Source organism: Amblyomma mixtum, chromosome 3, assembly GCF_055824585.1.
Source record: "Amblyomma mixtum isolate Tamu chromosome 3, ASM5582458v1, whole genome shotgun sequence".
In the NCBI taxonomy this organism is placed as follows: domain Eukaryota; kingdom Metazoa; phylum Arthropoda; class Arachnida; order Ixodida; family Ixodidae; genus Amblyomma; species Amblyomma mixtum.
In genome coordinates this window covers 428,573,837-428,597,281 of record NC_143014.1, presented here as the reverse complement: position 1 = coordinate 428,597,281, position 23,445 = coordinate 428,573,837, and the positions used below count along the sequence as shown (strand labels likewise).

General features: G+C 50.9%; 1 protein-coding gene across 1 annotated transcript; it reads left to right on the top strand.

Moving 5' to 3' along the window:
• The first annotated feature begins 16,348 nt into the window (after positions 1 to 16,348).
• On the top strand, positions 16,349 to 19,068 carry LOC149358043 (uncharacterized). Its single transcript, XM_089576720.1, has 3 exons — positions 16,349 to 16,922; positions 17,252 to 18,036; positions 18,871 to 19,068. The coding sequence occupies exons 1-3, from the start codon at positions 16,349 to 16,351 to the stop codon at positions 19,066 to 19,068; spliced, it is 1,557 nt and encodes a 518-aa protein (XP_089432846.1).
• The last annotated feature ends 4,377 nt before the right edge of the window (positions 19,069 to 23,445 follow it).

The window sequence follows — 23,445 nt, the reverse complement described above, 5'->3', positions numbered from 1 at the left end:
ACTTTTCAAAAATAGCCAAAAATTGTTGTATCATAGCACCGAGAATAACTGCGCTATAGAAATTCTAAAAAGTGATATCGGTTTAAATTACGGTGCGCTGCGCGTCTCTAAATAAACAAGGAGGCTAATAGTAATGGTTAAAATATATACTACTCAGTATCAGTTGACCAGCGTACTTGTCGGCACGTCTTATCTGTATTCTGATGGGCTACGCCGCTGACTATGGAATGCCCCAATAAAGCGCTTTTCTGTATCAAAAAGCTGTTTTTAAAAATTACAGAAAGTGTTAGACGAAACACCCGGTATAGGGCCAAAGTGTTTGGTTCGTGAAATTCCTTTGACTTCCTTACGAAGTCAAAAGCGACGTAGTTATGCGGCAAGAGCGCCATGCACATTACGAAGAAAAAGAAGGAAACGCGGAAAGCATGGAACCAGCCTTTGTTAAGGCTGGGTTAGCAACAAGAAAAGAAAGCTATAGACGCGTTTCGACAGCGCCAGAAGCGTCAGTGTCACATGGACGCTGTGAGCCGAAATTTGTCACAGCAGAGGAGCATTCCTGTGCTGAGTGTTCTGTCGCAGGGATTCAGTAAACAGCAGGAAGAGGCCAGGGTGGTATTGCCTCCAGTTGTAAGCTCTCTACATTCACCGCAGCCTCACGAGTCAAGCTCTTCGAGGACGATGTAAATGTGACGGAAATTCGCTCGCTTTTCTTGAACAGAGATCGGAGGATTTTCAAGCCTTTAAGACGTGGATGTCTAAGAGGGACAACTGGTTGCGTAGCGACGTCCAGAAGGAGCTTGTAATCAATATGGCCCCTACGGTATACGGAGAATTTGTAGAATAGGTGAAGTCTAGTTCGTCCTAGGCTATCACCGTTGATGGCACAGGCGATATAAATGGCGACCAACGGTTCACCTTTTGTGTGCGCTGGCTGCAGAGCAAGACGCTTGAAGTCGAGGTCAGCATCTCGTCCTGTATATTACGCGCCTGACAGCTGAGCCGAGGCATTCTACTCGGCCATCAAGGACGTGACACTACGCCTCGGCCTTAACATTCACTGTTTACGTGGATACTGCTTTGATGAGGCGGCGAATAAGGTCGGGCCGTCTTTCAGGTGCACAGAAAAGAATAAGCGACTCTGAGCCAAGGTGTCTATGCGTAAGCTGCAGCAATCACTGCTTAGATCTGGTACTGCAGGAGGTTAGCAGCAGTTGCAACGTAAATGAACACGCCCTCAACGGCGTTAAAGACGTTTTCAACGCAATCCTTGATTCGAAGGAGCGGGAAAGAGTTTATGCAGAGATTATAATTCCTACAGGCCGCGAGATGGGTTTAGAGATAGGGTCAAGGCTAAATAACTTGCAGCCACTTTACAACACGGAAGCCAACAGTCACCGAAACCGAGGAGCATAGGTGTTTTTTTTTTACAAAATAAATTACGCTGTTCAATGGGGTGATTATTTTTTTTTTTCAATTCGTTTATTCGAAAGCTGAAGGAAAACAACCACTTGCCACCAAAGCGACCCGAAGCCACGACCTCCGAATTTGACGTCCGGTGCTCTACTAACCGAACTACGGTCACGGTTCTTCTTTGCATGTTGGCAACCATTATCGGCTCTCAGCTTGTGTACCACGTATGTAGCCATGCAGAGGGAGCCCCTAATTGACCCGCTTTTTCGGCGCTGTGTATCAAAGCAGTAGATATGAAAATCGGTCTGCAGAGCGCCGTAGATGGCACTGTAGCGACATACAGCCCAGTGCACGTAGTCTCAGTGTGGTCCGCCAATGCATGCGAGTGAGTGAGGTTTTGTTGCATAGCTGCGTGGTATCCATCCGGATTTCGATGCAGGCCCAGTCGCTCTTCCAGAGGCCCTAGAATTTAGAGATAACAATGGTCATGTAAATAAATCTGCGGCGGAAGCTAGCAAAAAGCGATTGGAAGATTCGTGCCTCAAAAGCAGAAAGGAGACATAAGGTTAAAAGCGTAGGAAACCGTTTTGGAAGAAAATGGCGAATTTTAAAGATAATTTAGTACACAGTTAAGCAAAAATAAAGAAAAATGAAGCCGAGCTTGGTGGCAATTGCCACCACCCCGCTTTAAAGGGGAAGCACCTATCTTTTATTCATCCATTAAAGCTCATCAAAAACCTAAAAGTAACGACATCTGTCTTCTCTGCCGCGCTCCTACTCTCGGCCCCTCCCGGGCGCCGACGGTGGCGGGATCCAGGCGGGGGGAAGTTAGTAGACGCTCCCAACGCTCGCCCTTTGGCGCACAGGAGACCGCGCGTGCGTTTTCTGCCTTGGCTTCACTCAAAATCAGATCATGGCACGGGAGATTAAAGAATTAGTTTCTCAAATAACTGCCCCGAGCAACGTCGCACTCCTTAATCGAAGCAATTTGTACTGGGATCGATTTGGTTGCGGTGCACGCGGCGGAGGTGTGGTGCGCGGCCGAGAATACCCTCAGAGTTATGGTTCTCAGCGCTCGCGCTTTGGCGCGCAATGGACCGTGCGCCAGAATCAATTGTTTGCATTTCCTGCTTTTGATTCAGCCGCAATGAGATCATGGCACGGGAGATTATATAAAATTATTGCTACCCAAACAACTGCCCCGACCCATGTTGCATTGCTTTATCGAAACTTTTTGTACTGCGATGTCTTTGAATGCGGTGCACACGATGGAAATGGCATGCGCGAGCGAGCCAGTGAACATCCTCGGAGTGTTGTTTTTCGGCCGGCGCCTTTAGCCCAATCTTATTCAAAATTTAACTACGCGAAGAGGAACTGGTACGACTTACGACTGGACGTGCGGTCGAGTCTTTACATGAACGGATGGCGGTGTAATGCTGCCATAATATATTTTTCTCTCAGAGGCGCGTTTGTTTGTGCAATCGGCTCTGCGTAGGCGACTACTCATCTCTCGACACACCTCGCAGGCTAGCGTTAAAGGAACCGACTCTCAGAAGACCCTTATGGTTTGTTTGCAAACAGGTGGATACGATGCCCTAGTTGCGCACTGTATACATGGTTGTGACCAGAAGATTTTGATGTAGGGTTAAATGTTCGGGTTGAGTAACACCAATCAAAAAAGGCTTTTACCAGCTGCTTCGCGCGCAGCTACCGGGCTGCATGACTCACTAGTATGTTGTTTGCTTAAGTGATTGTGATCTTGGGTCAGCATACGCAATAATGGCTTATAAGACGACATTTTCTTCCCTCTTGCAACTGCCATGCATAAGGCGCAGCAGCCTGGACTGCCGCAGTTAATTAATCGCTGTCGGTCGAAGCAGCGCGAAAAAAGTTAGAGCGCTGAACAACCAAAAGTGGAATTGACTCAGTCCTGTTCGAAGCAAAACGTTGCTCGCTTAGGAAGTTGCTCGACGTAAAATTAAAACACAAATGAATGTATGCAACTATGTTTGACGGAGGTCCTCCCTTGAATTCGCAAGTATTATTCGCACAGATGTCGAGTATTCAAGAGATAGTTCGGTTGCTGTACTTAGGCACGCAACGAGAGAGTTTGGTATGAACCCTGCCAGAACAAATGCTGTCAGCAATGCTCGCAACATGAATGCTAGATCTGCACCACGAGCAGCATGAATAGCGGGGGCTTCAACAGCGAGAGCCGCGCCCCTTTGATATCGAGTTCGTGGGTCGAACTGCAACAAAATGAATAACTACAGTGATGCGCGACACATGAAAGCTGCACCTGCACCGCGAGGAGGATGAACAGCGTCGCTCAAACAGCGAGAACGCTCTTTAGTATCGAGTTCGTGGGCGAAGGAGTCCAACTGCAAAAAAAAGAAAAAACAAATCTGTCCACCGATGCGCACAACATGAAAGCCAGACCTGCACTGCGAGCAGCGTAAAAGGCGAAGCTCATACAACATTTAGCGCAAGTTTTGAGTCGAGCGCGAACCAGTCCGACTACAATCAAGCCAATACGCCACGTAATGCGCGCGGCATCAAAGCTACACCCGCAGAGCCTAACAAAGCCAGCAATGCGAACGGCGGAGCTAAGACAAGGAGAAGCAAGTCTTTCGTAGCCCGCGAGGGAACAAAACTATCTACAGCCATGCTAAACGGACTTAACTGCGAAAAAAGACTGGAGTCGCTCGCGCTTGACGCCAAAATCTCCGAAACAAAAATGCGACTACGTCCACTCATGCCGTAAACACGGGGATCCAGCATATTGCCGTGAACCCTTGTAGTGTTTGTTCATTTTTCAAAGCTACCGGAGCGTTGCAATATCATTTTGGTAGTGATACAAGAAGCGACCATAGTTATGTATATTGATCGCATCCAGGTGGAGCCGCTTCTGCGTTGTTCCAGAATGTTCTAGTAACTTTGCACGCTTTATCTCGAAATCTCGCTATCAGCTTTAAATTCAGTGCGGTGGAGAGGGCCGGGCATTCGGTTCGATGGGCATTCGGTTCGACGCCGCCGCCGTATCATTCAGTTCTTTGCGGACGCAAGTCAGCCCAAATAAAGAGTTTCGTTGAGAAGCCTTTTTCGTCGTATTACAGCTCTCCGGACTTCAGTCACCACCACGTTACATCTGGTGGAGGTGCTGCCCTGCTATGCCCCTCACGATGGAACCTGGTGCACAGTCAACGACCGCCGTGCTTCCCCAACCCCGTGTGCCACCGACTTTCAAGGGAGAACTACACGAAGGCGTAGAAGACTGGCTGGACGGATACGACCGTGTGGCAACGCTGAACGCCTGGGACGACAACGCCACGCTTTGAAACATTTATTTTGCGTTGGATGGCCCTGCCAGAACGTGGTTTGAAAACCACGAATCTTCCCTCTCGACCTGGACGGCCTTCAAGAAACAGCTACTGGGTAAGTTCACTGGCGTCGTACGGAAAGAAAGAGCGGAGGTCCTCCTGCAGTCACGAATTCCAACACTCAGACGAGACCATGACTGCGTATGTGGGAGAAATGAAACGCTTTTTCAGCCGCTCCAACATTGACATACCTGAAGAAAAGAACCTCACCTGCCTGATGCTTGGCGTAAAGGAGTAAAGATTCACCGGCCTGATCCGGGACCCTCCAAAAACCACCGCCGAGTTCGTAGTCGAAGCTTGAACCATCGAAGAGACTCTAGACGCCCGGACCCGTCACTAGAAACGACCACTTAAAATGCTGACGGCAAGCCCCACCCCTGCAAGCCGGGGAATAACCTTCGAGGTCTGCTAAGCGAAATTGTTCGCGAAGAACATCGCCGGCTGCTGCAATCCCCAAAACCGCAGACGCAGCAGACTCATGTGGCGTGGCTCACGGACATTATCCGTGAAGAAGTGCCGCACGCAGTTGGCTCGCCGTCACCGATGACACCAACGGAAGCCGAAACCATGACCTGCGCCGCGGCACTACGCAGTCCTCCGCCCCCACAAGACCACCGAAGCCCTCTTCGACGGGCACCAGATCTACAGGAACGACGGCCCCTGGATCCCGCACCACCTTACGAGCGACGAAACAGCTCTAAGAAATACGAGGAGTGGAGGACTCCTGACAACCACCCACCGCGTGACCACTGTGGCCACGCCGGGCACACATTTCGCTACTGCCCGTACAGATGACCGGCCTGCGGGGTTTTGCCATCGAGGCCTTACGACTGCTTCCCGGCCAGCGACCACGGGAAATCGACGACTACCTGAGCAGAGGGGAGTACATGTCAAGCCGTATCTGCCGCTCCCCGTCGCCGTCCACCGCACGTTTTCCATCACCGGTACGCAGCTACGCCGCGTCTGTCTGAGGTAGGTCCCCTAGCCCCGTAGGGGGAACTAAACAAATTATTCTGTGGAGGTCAGGTTGCTTACCGAGGAAACGACGAAGATCTTCCAGCGACCACGCCGTATGAAGACACCGCATACAATGACAACCTCGACCACGATGCGAAACGCCTTCAAAACGACGCCGCCACCCAGAAAAGCTTCGAGCGCACGCCCCACCCGCGATTCACATACCCGACGAAGAAGTGACCCGACGCCGAGGGCGACGTGAAACGCCGGAGCCAGGACATCCGACTTAGAAGTTATGATCGACGGCCGGAAAGTTACCGCTCTTGTCGACACAGGAGCCGGTTATTCGGTGATGAATGGAACATTCGCTGCGCAGCTGAGGAAAGTAACAACCGCTTGGGACATCTCCAGCATCGAAGGCGCAGGCGCCGTCGATGCTGGATAAGCGCTTTTCCCGCATTCGTCCGGTGCGGAGCCAAAAAGCGCGCGATAACATGTGACCACGGCGCCTCGGCCAATGGGAGGATCGATTATCCGCGGGCGCGCTAGAAGAGGAGAAGGACCAGACAGATTTGCAATTTTCGTTAATTGGGGGTGTTAGACCAACCCTGTCGAATGTCGCCATCTGTCGGCGTTGGAGAGAAGTGCATGGAGCGACGAGAGATGGAGAAAGAAGAAGGAATTCGATAATAGATGGCGCCTTAGCCGGTGAAAGAACAAAAACTTCACTAAAATTTTCAACATAATTGAAAAAACTTCGTCCCTGGATGGGGCTGAAAAAGCAGCACTATAAAAGGTCGTGCGCTGAGCCACGTCGGAAAGCTAAAATGCTTAAATATAGTGGTTTAGGCGTTTAGCAACGGATATGTCATTAACTCAAAACACAGTACGCGCTGCGATTGTATGGGGGTCGTAGGTAGTGGGTACGGCGGTCCTTGCTTCATAGATTCGTAGAGACGCTGCGTATGGGTCCCTGATCAACAAGGGGGACCCGTCAGGGGCGATGCGAGCGGAATACATTGCGCCCTCGCTGACCCCCTGCCACTGCAGCCCTGAGTGCCGCAGTACGCATAAATTTTTGGTAGTGGGGGGCTGCTGCACGCGCCCCCCCCCCCCCCCCCCCCCGAGCGTTAAAATCAAAAATAAGAATACACACTCTGTTCAGGAAAGTAAAACCAGCGCTAAATTCTACACGAAACAAAAAGAAAGACGGACAGGACGGGCGCTGTCCTGTCCGTCTTTCTGTGTGTTTCGTGTAGACTTCAGCGCTCTTTTTACTTTCCTGAACACAATGTCACACCAACTAGCCCAGCAAAAGGTACTGTTAAAGAATACACACGTATGCGTCCTTTAAAAGTAGCTTGTTGCGTCAGCTTGTGAGGTGAAATCTGAACGCAGTTACGCGTTGGAGACGCCACCAGATTCGGGCGCGCGAGCGGTTCGCCGACGGAGTAGGCGAGGAAGAACTAGACCAGTAGCTGGTCGCCTGCGCGGCTGCGCCTTTGAGCGTGCGGCGTCTGTCGTCGGCGCGAATCTCATGCGCTTTCAGACTAGGGCACGGTGGAATTGCTTTTTTTTTGCCACAACTACTGTGCAAGAGCAACACAGCACAACACGAGTGTCCGCTGACCACCCCGGCCGGTGCCTTGAATTGCGCAGTTCGTGAAAGGACCACCACTTGTTTTCTACAAAACCTTCTTGGCTGAGATACATGTTCACCTCTTTTGATTACTTAACGGTCTCCTTGCTGCAGGGATTCGGCCGGAAACATTTCGCGGGAGTCGAATTGTACTCCTCCTGAACAGTGGTGGCGTGCCGTCTGACCCGAAGCATGATGGCCTATTCGCATCATGGCTGATGATGGCTATTCGTGTGTCGAGTATGGTAAATATGTGAAACATAGGTGCAACGACCGAACCAACCACGTTGTGAAAAATTTACTTTCGGATAATCACAAAGTGAACAAGGGGGGGGGGGGGGGGGGGTGGAACCTCATGGGTGCTTCGGAGGTATTCGAAGCGTACTTTCGGAGGCTTCCGTGCCTCAGACAGCAGACACTGAATAAGACGCCTCACGATGGCTGAGTGGCTGTGATGCCCGGCTGCTGATGCCAAGGTTGTGGGTTCGCTATCGGTGGCGAGGCCGCATTCCTGTTGCGGTGAAATGCAAAAACGCGCATGTGCTGTTCTATGTGAGCGCTCTTGGAGGAACCACAGCAGGTCTCCGTTAATCTGGAGTCCTCCACTACAGTGTCTCTGATAGACTGCACGTCGCTTTGACACGTTAAACCTGCGATAATAATACTATATTACAAAATAAAGGAATTATAAATTGGAGTTTTTATTTAAATAATTCGACCATTCGTCGTTTCACGCCACGGAAATAGGGAAAGGCGGGTTTGTAGCAGTGCTAGTGATGCTTAAATAAAAAAAAATAAATAAATAGCTAGCATAGGAAAAGGAAATGAGAAAATACATGCGCTCGCTGGCACGCGAGAATGTTTACTCCCAGAAAGATGCTACTCCAATGAAATGTAACTACGATGCAATGGTTGTGTTAAGCCGCTGCGCTGAAATATTTCTGCTTATACACAGAAATCAATGCCAATCGCTAGTGGGCACCTTCGTCACGCTGTTTTCGGACTGCTCGAATTGAATTCTCGGACGGGCGGCTTATATCTGCATTCTGCTGCCGCACAAAACGGAAGCCAACAATGATCGAAGCCAATGAGCATAGGGGATGTATATTTAAAAAATTATTTGGAGTGTTCATCAATGGAGACTTAAGAGGGCAATTATTTTCAAAGATATTTGTTCATAAAGAAGAAAAAAAGAACCACATGCCACCGGTTCGTAGATCGGAGCCCAAAATTTCCGAATTTCGCGTGCGGAGCTCTACCAACTGGGCTCCGACAAAGGACAGCGCTCTGTCCTGTCCGCCTTCTGTCTTTTCCTAACCGTGTTCGCGCTGCTGAAATCGTATGGATTGTGTTATTCGACAAAGGATGTCCAATCTTCTGCTTTCTGGAGTACTTAAGGGTAGTGCAACCGTGCCTGTGTGACGTTCCCGCCTGTAGGGGGTCAGTCACAATGCAACACAGTTGTTTGTTGCTATCTACGGGTTCTGCTGAAGCGAGGAGAATTGAGCCAACACACAACGGCTCCGTGTCAACCTAATTTATTTACACTCTGCCTGAAGGTGAAACTGGGAGTTCCGCTCACCGCTGTCTTGTATCAGGCGTCGCGGTGCAGTCCGGCCAACAGATGCCTCGTTCTCGGCTGCTCTGGCAGGGTGGCGCTCAGGCTGGTGGCGGTCCCACGTTTCGGTGACTATGACGGGTGGTGGCGTCAGGCTTCTTGGGCGTCTCGGCTGGCGGTCAGTTTGCTGCGGATGCCCTCGGGTCCGGCCTCGCCGGCTACAGACCAGCGCGATCTCCTTCCGTCCACTTCGCCCGTCTCTGCTCGTTCTGTCCTTTGTCTCTTCTGTCTCCAACGCGTCGCTCTCAGGATTCTCCTTCTTTCCTTCGGTGTCCTCCTCGCCTCCCCTGCTGGGAGCCCTCCTGGTGCTAGCTTGCCGGCCTCCCCCGCCACCTCAAGCCGTTAGTAAGGCCGTTGCGTTTCAAGACACTGCTGGCCTGTGGGCCCGCGAACTCCGGGAAACTGTTTGTGCCGCGAGCGTCCCGGCCTACCCTCGGCGCCGCAGGGTGCCGGCCTCTAAGCGAACGCGGGGCTCATGTTCAGCCGAAGACGCACTCCTCTCGAAATTGACATGTTTATGATGGTCACGGCGGTCCTCTCTCTTCTCGCATCGGAACTCGGGGTAGTCTGTTCCAAGAACCGCGGCTTGGTCACGTGACCACGGCATTCGAAAACTGGGCCGTCAACGGACAAAGAGAGTCCTCCTCTAGTAGCGGAAGAGAGCAGCTGCTCGGGGAGCCAGTCTGTACTTTCCAAGGGCCTGGGGCCCTCTTTTCTTTTTGGTTAACTTCCCTTAATAAAGACCCAACTCCCAGCCTTCTCCGAGTCCACAGCCCGTACCTCGCAACAAGGCCGTCTGCAGGCGTGCATGCGCGCACACACAAACGCACAAACGTGCCTGTCTCTGCGCCAAAAGGGGGGGAAGTTTGGGACGCGCTGCAAAATGGGCCGCAGGGATGCGTGTGGTCGCGCAAAACTCCTCGCGCGGCCTCTCCTCCTTTTGCCCTCTGGCTACTTCGCACGTCTTTCTGTTGCGCCCGCCGCATTCCACACAACCGCCTTCGCTGACGGGGCAGGGCGATAATTTTGAAGGCAGACACAGTGTCTCTGGTGCTAGTCGGTGGAGAGTTCTTTTGGGCCATGCCTAGGCCTCCCGTACACAGTCCTTCACATCTTGACAGTGTTCGCCAGCGCCGCCCTCGTCCGTAGCAGCGGACGTAGTGTGTCCCCATTTACCGCGAGTGCCACGCAATAACCTGGTCGAAAGGTGAGGGTGGAAGCTGTGGGAGAATCCTCTCTTCGGGTTGCTTGTGTCTGAGGAGAGAGGTTTATGCTTGGTGTTCTTTCGTACGACGCTTTGGCTACGGCATACGTGGAGTAGCATTCAGAGCAATCCATCTCGGCTACATCGGCTGCAGGTGGATTGAGGGAAGGGGGGGGGGGATGGAAGTGAAAATGGGTGAAAATGTATTTTGGAGCGCAGCCTCACGGGCCCCTTGGTGCTTTCTGCGTTGCCGTCGGCGCAACGGGTTGTCCAAGTAGCAGAGCGAATTACACGCTGCCTGGAAGGTGCCTGCCCAGGGAAGATGCTGGAGGGCGGCTAGCAGAGTAACACACCACTTGGCAGGTGGCGCACACACACACGCCACCGCAGGTGTAGTGTGATGAGTTGTGCTCAAACTTCGCGTTACCGACAGTCGCAGCTGTGGGTAAATTTTTTGTCAGTCAGTGCCCAGATGTGAGCCCAGCAGTTCGTGCACGCCTGTGCAGATGCACAGGCGCACACACGCACGCCCGCCCTCACGCACGCACACACGCACACGCACTCCACGGTATTTTTAGGCGTCGCGGGTTCGATGATCTCCCGAGGTCTTCGCGGAATGATGACAATAATGGGGTGGCCGGTAAGCAAACGTAGTGAATGAGACTGAAGCGTGTTAAGAGATACCAACCTCAGACAACCACTGATTGCGGGAAAACACATCGCATTGTATACACCGAAATAAGTTATACATTGGAATGAACATTTCCTACAAAGATCAGAACGAAAGTGAGAGTCCAGTTAGCGACACTCTAAAAGCAAGTTTAGAAGTTGAACGAACATAAAGTTGACAGGCGAGCACGCCTTCAGTCCATCCACAAAGGCGCAGGCAGGGCGGCCTCCCAAGGCGACGGTCCTTCCGGAGCAGCTTGCGCTTTCAAGGGTGCAGTGCGGCGGCTCTGGGGACCGGGAGTACGCGGCGGCGGCTTTTCCTCCGAGGAGCGGTCTGAAGCTTGTGCCCGTTCGACCCCTTTTTAAGTCCTCTGGCGCTAGCGGACGAGGCACTCGCGGACGCTGGTTTACGCACAGAGTCGGTGTCCAAAAAGCGCACCAAGTAGTTCTCACACAAAAGAGGGAACACGTAGGCACCTCCAATTTGACACTTCAAGGCTGCCATCTTGGAGTAGAAAAAATTTAACGGATAACTAAAACAAGGCCCAGGCTTCCACTCTGGAGTGGGTGATTTTGGAACAGAAAAAGTAAGACGCAACTAATAATGGAGACACGTATGCCCTGAACTCCTGTCCCGGTAGCGGTCACCCTGCAGGCGACAAAAGCTTACGATTACACAAAAGGAGTTCAAGAATTTGGCAGTAGTCGGGCTGACTTTTAGCTGGAAAAAGTAAGCGATGGACAAAACAAGCAGCACGCACGTCCCCGCTTGCGCACTGCGAGGGGGTTGTCTAACTTACTGAATCAGCGTGCACGTACTCGTGCTCTTCCAGAGACACATATAGGCTACATGGACATACTATGTTTAAAGCAACGCGGAGCCGTCACTTCTGTGACAGCTGTATTGCAAACGGAGCAGATAAGGCAAGTGTACCATACTCTAACCCCGGCTGGGATTCAAGCCAGTGGCGGCGCAACAGAGAAGCTCCGTTTAGTAATGCCTTAGCTTAGTCGGCAGTCGTCGAAGATTCTTCCATTCTTCTCGCATGAAATATCTCGAATCTCTCATACCTCCTCGTTCCTTACTTTACTGTGCGGAACTCAGTGATCTCGGCATACGGCCTCACGCCACCATCTCTCCCTTACCGTGCCGCCACATAAAAATTCCCGAAGGCACACACGTCAAGAAAGGGCAACCAGTCGGGAGGTTGAATTTGCAAGCATGAAGTTATGAGCGACGTCGCTGAACGCGGCGATTGTGCGTGTTAATCTTTCAAGCAGCTTTCCCCCTCGCTAAACAGGCTTATTGGCAGGAAAGGTTCCCTGGGAATTCCGGCAGTCTTTCATCATATTGCCTTTCATCGTACAGTGTATAAGGCGTGATCCCATTGTCCTTTTTAAAAGACTGCTGAAATAGGCTATGTCACAAACGAACATAGCATCAAAACACAACACAATCAATTCCGTTCTTCGATAGTTTCTCGTTGCTCGCTCATTTAGCAGTCCGCTTATCATGGCACAAACGTTCCCTTGGCTCGGAGGCGCGTCTTAGCGCGTATGGTTGGTTTATTGGTTTATTGGGGATTAACCTCGCAAAGCGACTCAGTCTATGAGGGACGCCGTAGTGAAGGGCTCCGGAAATTTTGATCACCTGGGGTTCTTTAACGTGCACTGACATCTCACAGTACACGGGCCTCTAGAATTTCGCCTTCATCAAAATTCAGCCGCCGCGGAAGGGATCGAACCCGCGTCTTTCGGGTCAGCACCCGAGCGCCGGAACCACTGAGCCACCGCGGCCGGGTTCTTAAAGGTGCGCTGAAGAGGATTCTGAACTTGCCTTTTTGCCGCGGGAACTCGATCTACACGTTCCTAGCATTCTTAAAAACTCCGACTTATTGCCCTCTGTGACCGATTTCCCTAATTAAATCGAATTAACGTCCGGCTCCCGCCTTCATTTTTTGAATTCTCCCCCGTACGTTGGGCGAAGTCGACCAACGCGTGAAGTGCCTTTCAGCCAGCTCCGTGGAGGCTTTGCTTTCGCTTTATTTTGTTTTTTAGGTTTCCGTGAAAAAACAGTTTCAGTCGCAGATAATATAGCCGCAAAATAAGCCCGGAGAAATAAAAATACGCGCGGACAATTTGCTACTACGGACTACTACGTATTACTCCGCCGATGGCAGAGCGGCAAGCCGCCACGGGACTGTGTGAAAGACACTCCACGCGTTGGTCGAATCCGCCCACCGTACGGGGGGGAATTAAAAAAAAGGCGGGAGCCGGACGTTAATTCGATTTAATTACGGAAATCGGCCACACAGGGCAATAAATCGCAGTTTCTAAGAAAGTTTGGAACGTGTAGATCGAGTTCCCGCGGCAAAAAGACGAGTTCAGATTCCTCTTCAGTGCACCTTTAACGCGTAGGGCCCACGTTTGAAGTCTAAGGATGGTTTTTGCGGCGTATTGAATCTACATCCGCTCAACTCGCTTTAATACGCAGGCGTCAAAAAAGGCTTGGTAGAGCTGCAGGTGTATGCGTAGAGGAAGTAAGGTCCGATCAGAACCTTTGCCCGCTGCCTTCTGCAGAGGCCGTACAGTGTTGTAAGGAAAAGGGAAGAGTGGGAAAATCGAATGTATCAGCACAAAATTATCTCACAACTATGTACATAAACGACAGAGGAGTAGTTATTCACCTAATAAGCACAGCTTCCAGGAAGCGGTTGTTTGTAGTTTTGAAAAATAAAAATCCTGAAACAAGTTGGTGGGCAAAATGTGCGCGACAGATTCACTAAGCCTTTCAAGGTAGCAAGAACAAGGTAGCAGGATCAGGGCAGCAAGATCAAGGTAGCAGAATCAAGGCAGCAAGGAATCCTGCCCACCCATAGGCTCCCTTTTACAGCGTCCCAGAAAAGTCGCGAAATTCTTTGTAGCCCATTTACGTTCTCACTTCCACAGTGCAGTACTTGCACCAGTGTCACAACGGAACGTCGCAACGAAGATGAAATTTGTGTCCGTACAGACGCGAACTTCTCCCAGCCAATACAAGCCTGCTTTTTTTATCATATTCTTTTGATCAGAGCAAGAGCTGGCGACGACATCAGCATAGGCCAAAATCTTAATTTAAGACTGTACTAGAGAGAAGGCACGATTGCCTCTGTTTTTCAAGAAACTCAGCTATAACAGGCGGCGTAGAACAGATGATGTAAACAAAACATGTTTGGTAAGCTCTTGAGATGCACGTTGAAGTTGGGCGGGGGCCTGAGGAGGGGGGATGTGGTACTGGGATATCGGTTTTGGGGTGAACGAAGGATGTCTTGGCTGTAACACCGTGGTTTCCTGATGGCGCCCGCGTAAGCAATCTGCGCAGGAGAATTTCCCGAATTATACGAGCGTCAAGAGAGACACATTGCTCGCGTGACGGGGTCTCCGAAACTCCTGAAGCTGAAGAGATAGATTCTAGCGTATACATAGCCGATGTGCAGTAATTTTGAGTTCACTTGCTCTGTCCGCTGGGCAGCCGCGGTGGCTCAGTGGTTATGGTGCTGAGCTGCTGACCCGAAGGACGCGGGTTTGATCCCGGCCGCGGCTGTCGTATTGCGATCGAGTCGAAATTCTGGAGGTCCGTGTGCTGTGGGGTGTCAGCGCACGATAAGGAAGCGCAGGTGGTCGAAATTTCCGGAGCCCTTCACTACGGCATCTCTCATAGCCTGACGCGCTTTGGAACTTTTACAAACCTCATACAAAAAACGGTTTCACGGCTCCTGCGTATATTTACATGTTTTGCAGCGGCCAGTACATTAAAATGGGTAAAGTCAAAACATCTCGCATTAAGCGAATTTTGCAGTTTTTTTTATTTTGCATACCGATATCACAGAGAAAAGTAAACAGCGTAATAAAGTTGTCCAAAAACCATCTACGTTCAGAATTTCTTATGTTCTGAGCCCGTTTGGACCCGTTTCAACCAGTTTGATGCGAACAGAACCGGTTCGAACCGGAGCAGAATGTCGCTCCGGTGCCGAACACGGAACTAAACCCGAAAGGCGTGAACCCGAATCCGAAACGAACCCGAAAAAATTCCGGTTTGACGCCCTGGCGGAAACAGAGAGTCAGTGCTTCCCTCCCCGAAGAAGTGTGTGTAATTTCACCTGGCTTAGAGAATGGGAAGCGCTGCCCACAGCCGACCACACTGTGGCGTGGGGCGAGGCGCCCTCCGCCTAATGCCCGCAGTGCGTCTTGGCGTTTGGTAACGCTCATGTTCCAGATACGCATGGAGTGGCAGAGTCACCACCGTGGCGTCTTTATTTTGTGTTTTTTTTTTGCATTGGGGCGTGTGTACTTTGGAAATGGAGGGGACAAGCTCTCTTGCGGGGATGCCCGCAGAAAGCCATGTTTCCCTTTCCTGCACCATCTAGGAACATTGCTCCTTAAACACTTAAACGAGATACTTGTTTCGTTTCATTTAATTACCTTAAAGGCCACAAAAAGGGGTGTTACATAAGAGCCACTGTGAAGAATTAAAAGGACAAATTCACAATATCAGGAATGTTTTAACATCATCAGCCAAAAGACTTGGCCAGAAGATGATCGGAACGTTGTTTGGAAGGCAGCTCCATTCCGCGGCTGCGCGAGGAAAGAAGGATTTAGAAAAAAAAGCCCGCCACCGTCTGGAAGACGTCGAAGTATCGAGCGTTAGGTGTTTGGTTTACCAGAATTGAAATAAATGAGATTAAAGGGAGGATAACTTGCCAAATTTAACAGGTGCACCTAAATAACCCGCGTATTTGGAAGACTGGATCGTTAGCTATTTCCTGTTTTAATTGCCGGATTTAAAAAAAATTCCTTTGCACAAACTACTGGCCTATTCGCCCCCAAACATCGCTTGCAAAGTACCATAATGCGGTCTCCGCTCTTCCAGTTGTAATCTACCATCAGCATCCGCCTGGGCTTACCGAAATCAATCAAAAACTGCCCTTGGCGGCGCACGCGGTTAAGTAGACGCGAACCCAGCAGCGGGTCTGACAGGCTGCGCCACATGGCGGACGGCGCGACAAACGAGTCACGCACGATTTCTTCGAAGATTGTTTTGTGTGCTCTTTGAAATTAATGCCATAACTGTTGTGTCTTGCGCGTAGACGCATAGACGAGGGAACAACGAACCGCTCAGCCAGTGCGCGATTCCCGCCGCGGTGTTGTGTTCGGGTTGCGCGTGTGAACGGAGGCCCGACGAACCTCTCGACGTTCCCTTCCTCCTTTCCCCCCAGCCCTCTCCTTTCTGCACCGGCAAGCCGTGTCTGGACACGGGAGATGACTTCGGATCGCGCCGATGAGCGGCCGCCAGCGCGCACCGCTTGAGTCGAGTTCTAATAAATAGTTATTATGTTCGCAAACGCCTTGTTTCATCGAGCCAACTGCGGACATAACAGTGGCGACGAGGAAGCAGATCCGAGCCCAGCGTTAAGCTACGCCGCACAACGATCATGGCTACGCTCACGCTTCCTGAACGGATACCGGAGTTCAACGGTTCCTCATGGACATCGTGGTTTGGACGCCTTCAATTGTACTTTGAGGCACACAACATCACGGAGAATGCCCAGAAGAGGGCCCACCTGCTTACGCTGTGCGGGGAGGAGACGTACGACACCGTTTGCGCTCTAGTCCAGCCAAGCACTCCAGCTGCCGTAGACTACGACTACATCGTAGCTGCACTGCAGAAACACTTCGACCAGCGGCCATCCGAAGTCTACAGCCGGGCTCGCTTCCAACGACGTGACCAGTTGGAGGGAGAAACAGCAAGTGCCTACGTTGCGGCACTAAAGAAACTGGCTGCCGACTGCAACTTTGGAACGCTGCCTGCGAGCACAGCAGCCACCGAACAGTCAGCGGGAGCAACGTCATCCCTGTCGCTAGCTAAGCACACGATGCTCCCCCTGGACATCATGCTGCGTGATCGATTTGTGTGTGGACTGCGTGACGAGTCCTTGCAACAGCGCCCGTTCGAGGAGAAGGACCTGAGGTTTACAAAAGCCTACGAAATCGTCTTGCGAACGGAAAGTGCGGGGCAGCAGCAGCGACAAATGCGGCGATCTATCGAGCCAGTGCACCAGACAAGACATCTGAACAACCAGAGCCACAACATGAACGCAAGTTCGAAAAAACTTCAAAAGATCCAGTGCTGTTGGCGCTGTGACGAACAGCATAATCCGCAGACGTGCCGCTTTGAAGCAACTACATGCAACGTTTGCCACAATCGTGGGCACATCGAGAAAGCTTGTATAACGAAAAAGAAGCTGGGTAAATCAGCCCAGTCACGCAATCATAGCGTAGACGCTTCTGAAGTTGCGGCACAAGTTGAGAAGCAAGGGTTTTGTCACATCCGTCAGCGCTGTACGACCTAAACACCGTTGCCAACATCGGCACGCGTCAGAAAATAATGACCTGCCTGACCATCCACAATAAGCTGATCCAGTTCGAAGTCGACTACGGAGCCTCATGCACCCTTATCAGTGAGGACACCTTTCGAACAACGTGGCCGGAGCACGCACCCAGACTAAGAGACGACGACACGCACCTCAGGACTTGGTCAGGTCAGAGCCTGCCGCTACTGGGTAGTGCCGACGTCGACGTTGTACACAACGGGAAGAAATGCAAGCTGCCACTTTTGATTGTTAAAAACAGTGGATCCAGCCTCCTGGGAAGGAACTGGTTTGACGCACTTGGGATCACCATCGGCGGCGTCCACCAGACTGGAACGAAGTCAGTGGTGGAATGCCTTCAAGAGAAGTACAAGACAGTATTCTCCGATGACATCCCAGGACACGAGGCACCTCCTGTCGACCTGGAGTTGCTCAATGAGGCCAGCCCTAAATTCTTCAAAGCAAGGCCAGTACCTTTTGCCTTAAGATCTGCAGTAGAAGTGGAACTTGATAAATTGCAAGAACAAGGCGTCATTGGACCAACACAGCTCTCTGAATGGGCAACACCACTCGTCGTAGTTCGGAAGAATAATGGCACCCTACGACTATGCGGAGACTACCGGAGCACAGTGAACAGGTTTACCAAGCCGTTCTCGTACCCGCTGCCAACGCCAGAGGAGGTCTTCAGCACACTTGGCGAAGGGAAAATTTTCACCACTGTGGACCTTACGCCAGCGTACCAGCAGCTGAAGGTGAGCGAATCAACATCTCATTTGCTTACCATCAATACATTGAAGGGCCTCTACAAAGTCAAACGACTGCCACTTGGCATAGCGGTAGCCCCTGCAATTTTCCAGAGGTATATGGAGACAATACTTCGTGGAATTCCTGGAACATGCGTTTATCTCGATGATGTAATCATCACAGGAGCATCAGACGAGGACATGCTGCACGTTTGGAACAAGTGTTCGAAAGGCTAGCCAACGCAAATTTGCGTATAAAAGGAAGAATGCTTTTTTGCCGTACCCAAGGTGAAATTCTTTGGTCACGTAATTGACGCTGAAGGCATCCATCCGACTGATGACAAGGTGCGAGCAATAACCGAGGCACGAGCACCAACTAACAAGCAGGAACTCGAATCCTTTCTTGGACTTCTTACATTCTACGACCGGTTCCTAGAACAGCGAGCAACTGTGGGCAACGACCTGTACAAACTATTGCAAAAAGAGGTCCCATGGACCTGGCCGTAAAGCCATCAGGAGTCATTCGTGGCCCTGAAACGGCTTCTTTTGCAATGCACAGCCCTCAAACATTACAATGAGAGCAAGCCCTTGATCATAGCCTGCGACGCATCACCCTACGGCGTAGGTGTTGTTCGTTCACAAGCTGACAGCCAAGCAAGAGAGGCACCAATTGCTTTTGCTTCACGCACTCTATCAGCAGCAGCGCGCAACTACTCTCAGCTCGATCGCTAAGGGCTTGCTGTGGTCTACGCGGCCGAACACTTTCGCCAATACATCGCTGGGTGAAAGGTAACGTTCATAACAGATCACAGGCCACTGCTAGGCATTTTGGGGCCCCATAAGTTAATACTGCACATGTCACCACGCATGACACGCTGGTGCATCAAAATGTCAGCATATGACTACGACCTTGTACACCGACCGGGGAAGAAGCACCAGAATGCAGACGCACTGAGCCGCCTACCGCTGAGCACGACTCACGAAGAACCACCTAACCCGGGAGACGTGTTGATGCTCGAGGCCCTGCCAGAGCCCCGCTAACAGCAGATACAGTTGCTACGTCGACGCAAGAAGACCCATCCCTATCGGAGCTTTTCAACGCCATTCAAGAAGGCAACGGGAGCTGACTAAAGGGAGAAAGTTTCAACGCCTATCGCAAGAGAGCTACGGAGTTAAGTACGCACTGCGGTTGCATCAACTGTGGGTCACAAGTTGTTATCCCACCCGCATTACGAGCTCACGCTATGTCACTGCTTCATGCAGGCCATTGAGGCATTGTTGCTATGAAGAAGTGTGCCCGAAGCTTTATGTGGTGGCCTGGAATCGACAGCGACATCGAAGCAAGTGCTCAGAATTGCAAAATATGCCAAAACAACCAAAAGGCACCACCAAAGGCCCCGGCCCCACAGTGGGAGAGGGCAAGTGAGCCCTGGCACACTATTCATATCGATTTTTCAGGACCGGTCGAGGGAGGCACGTTTCTTGTTATTGTCGACGCCTACACTATAAATGGGTCGAGGTAAAACAGATGACGAAAGTAACGTCAGCTGCGGTCATTGAGGCGTTGCGAACATTGTTTGCCACCTTTGGATTGCCAAGAAAAATCGTCTCTGATAACGGCAGCGCCTTCGTGTCAGCGGAGATCAGGCAGTTTTTCAAACAAAACGGTATCGCCGCCGTCATATCGGCTCCCTACCATCCGGCTACAAACGGCCAGGTTGAACAATACGTGGCAGAGCTCAAGCGAGCTCTACTGAAGGAACAAGCTGGGTCATTGCACCTACGCATCACCCGCTTTCTATTCAAACAGCACAGCATGGTGCAAAACACAACCGGCCGCACCCCAGCGCAGCTCATGTTCGCACGCGAGCTGCGAACCCACCTGAGCGCCGTCCTTCCGGAGCCAGCACTTGAAACCGGACAGAAGGACGATCTTCCCCGCGTTAAGAGAATGCGAAAGGGCCAACGCGTTCTTGCTCGAAAATTCCACGGACAGCAGGCGTGGGCCCCAGCTGTAATAGACAGACGCATTGGGAAGAGATCCTGGCTCGTACACTTGGTGGGGGGAATTGCCCGCCGACACCTCGACCAGCTTCGTCTTCTGAAGGCCCCGCCGCAAACGGCACCGGTTCAAACAAGCAGCCCTTCGGCCCCTGGTACCGTGGCTTGGGATATCGTGGCGGAAGACGCACCGCTCAAACACGCAAGATGTACGCCAAATACAGAAACGGCAAGCGCCTCTTCTGATGCCACGGCCGTACTACAGCGCGCTTCCACACGTGCACGCCGACCTCCTGACCGCTACCAGGCCCCTTTCTAAGGGGTGAGGAAGTGTTGTGCCTTGCGCGTAGACGCGTAGACGAGGGAACAACGAACCGCTCAGCCAGTGCGCGATTCCCGCCGTGGTGTTGTGTTCGGGTTGCGCGTGTGAACGAAGGGCCGACGAACCTCTCGACGCTCCCTTCCTCCTTTCCCCCCAGCCCTCTCCTGTCTGCACCGGCCAGCCGTGTCTGGACATGGGAGATGACTTCGGATCGCGGCGGTGAGCGGCCGCCAGCGCGCACCGCTTGAGTCGAGTTCTAATAAATAGTTCTTACGTTGGCAAACGCCTTGTTTCATCAAGCCAACCGCGGACATAACAATAACCAAGAGTCATCGCTCCTCTTAGCTAAAACCACAATGCGAATATGACAGCAACAGCACTACACACACTAATAACTGGCAATAAATATTATCTCCACCTTGTTCTGTTTTCGGTGTCGTCTGGTTCAAATGATCTGGTTTAAACGTGTAAGGTTATGTCTGTGTTCGGAATGCCACACATCATGTGTCTTGCGAGAGTGGTGATATAAAGAGGTTCCCTTGGTATTCAACCAACGAGAAGCGACGTTGAGGACCACCATCGGTTGCTTATTCGTACGGAAGGTGGCGCAGTGTGTCGGTTGGTTGGTTGGTTTATGGGGTTTAACGTCCCAAAGCGACTAAGGCTAAGAGAGACGCCGTAGTGGAGGGCTCCGGAAATTTCGACCACCTGTGGTTCTTTAACGTGCACTGACATCGCACAGTACACGGGCCTCGAATTTCTCCTCCAAAGAAATTCAACCGCCGCGGCTAGAATCGAAACCACGTCTTTCGGGCCAGCAGCCGAGCACCATAGCCACTGAGCCACCGCGGCGGCTCGCAGTGTGTCGAATCTGCTTCTCGGGTCGCGTCCGGTAAAACTATACACTTTAAAGGTGTGGACATAAGTAAATGGGGCACGCTATTTCGTTCCAAGAGCAATCACGCTTCCTCTACTGGAAAGAATAACAAAAAACACTGTTTATCCATGTGAAAGCGCACCAACATCCACTACCGAATGCACATACCATTTGTGAAAATTTAAATAAGGCAACGTGTGAAAACTACTCGAAGACAATTGCGTGCTCCATTAACTTTTGTCCGAACCTGTACGTGCAGCCGGGAGTCCTTTTTCATTGCTTCCGGTAAATTCACGCAAGTGTCGATGTTAAATTACTCCTCGAAGAATGCAGACGGCAGTATGCTATTTTGTGAACGATGTTCGTTTGAATGCACAAAGGATTTTTTTAAAGTCTGCAGAAAGTGTACAGGGAAATCTCTGTACAGCCTGTCCTTGTATATAAATGCCTGTAATAAATTTTATGTTAGGAATAAAATAGTGCACGTGTTCTGACTTCCCTCAAAAAACCACAACCTTCATTTGCACACCTCCCACCCCTCAAGCTTTGTGGCGGTGCTCGCACAGGTGAAGCGTCACAAACGGTCTATCTTCCTCGTGAATTGAGACTTTGTACCTTTTTAACACTCGGCATGTATCTATTTTATTTATAACTTTTCCTGCTGTCAGCAATCAGTTTTTAATAAACGCCCATCTCTTACTCATGCTCAGACGAGAACGCAGCGGACTACATTCACAAGAGAAACGTTCCGCCGCATTCGCGCACTCGACTAGATGGGCTGCGCAAAGAATCACGTGACGGCTCGCCCAGCTTTTATTGGCTGTCGACCCTCTCCGGTGCGGCGGCGTAATCGTTCGTTTTTTTTTTTTTATTTCGGCAAATACTGGGTTTTCAGCGCAAGTGTGCTTTCTGCGGGAAAAACTTCGCCCCGGTGCAGCTGAAGCCATCGAATCGACCGGAAAAACGCCCCATGCTGGCCACCTTCGGCGAAGACGTTGTGTTAGCTAGAAACGTAGAGTTTCTCAATGGCATTCCGAGACGAAAAGCTGGTGCGACCGTCTGTGCGAGTTGAAAGACAACGTCTTACACCACGGGGATGCCGGGAAGACGAGGATGCGTGTTTAGCTTGGCTATAGCGTTAGGCCGAAAATGGGGATTCTCCCTCGGAATTGGCAGCTGCGCAGTGATGCTCTCGCCTGTGCTCAGATTAACTTATTTTATTATTGCGTTTTTCAGTTCTTCAATAAACTTAACGAAAGTTGGGCTTTAGACTGGCATGGACACTTCCGCAGCATTTCTTCGAGGTTTGCCGCGAGAATAGTCGTAATATTAAGGCTGAATCCACGTTTCATGCCCAGCACTAGCCAAGCCAAATACGAAACCTCATTTTGCAATTTCTGCGCCGCCCCTCGGTGCATGAGAAGCAGCGCAGCCAGTTTTTCCCAGAAGTAATTTTGAGGAACTATGGCTAGAAAGGCGCGCAAGCTTTTTTATTTTGTCTTGGCTTGGCCACATCGACGATGTGGCGCACTCCTTCATTGTGGCTACATCGCGCGAAAATACATGCTATTTCGCGAGGCTAGCAGGCAAAGAATATCCTGCAGTGCGCATATCAGGTCGAAACATCCAAAATCTGTTGTATCATAGCGTCGAAGAAATTCTGCTTTATCGAAATTCTAAAAAGTGGTATGGATATTGCTTATGATGCGCTGCGTGTCCCTAAATAAACAAGGAAGCGAACAGTAAGTTAAAAAATTATACTACTTAGTATTAGTTTACCAGCCTACTAGTTAGCATGTCTTAACTGTATTCTGATGAGCTACACTGCTGACTATGCTGTGCCGAAAAAAGCGTTTTACAATATAAAATGGCTATTCTTTTAAATTACGGAAAGTCTTAGACAAAACTCCGGGTACAGTGCCAAATGTGATTGGTTTGTGAAGTTTATTTGACTTGGTTACGAAATCAAAAGCGACGTAGTTATGCGTCACGAGTGCCGTCGATATTACGAAGAAAAAGAAGGAAACGCTGGAAGCGTGGAACTAGCCTTTGCCAAGGCTGGGGTTATCAACGAGAAAAGAGTTTCGTTTGGTTTATTGGGGTTTAACGTCCCGAAGCAACTCAGGCTATGAGCGACGCCGTAGTGAAGGTCTCCGGAAATTTCGAGCACCTGGGATTCTTTAACGTGCACTGACATCGCGCAGTACACGGGCCTCTA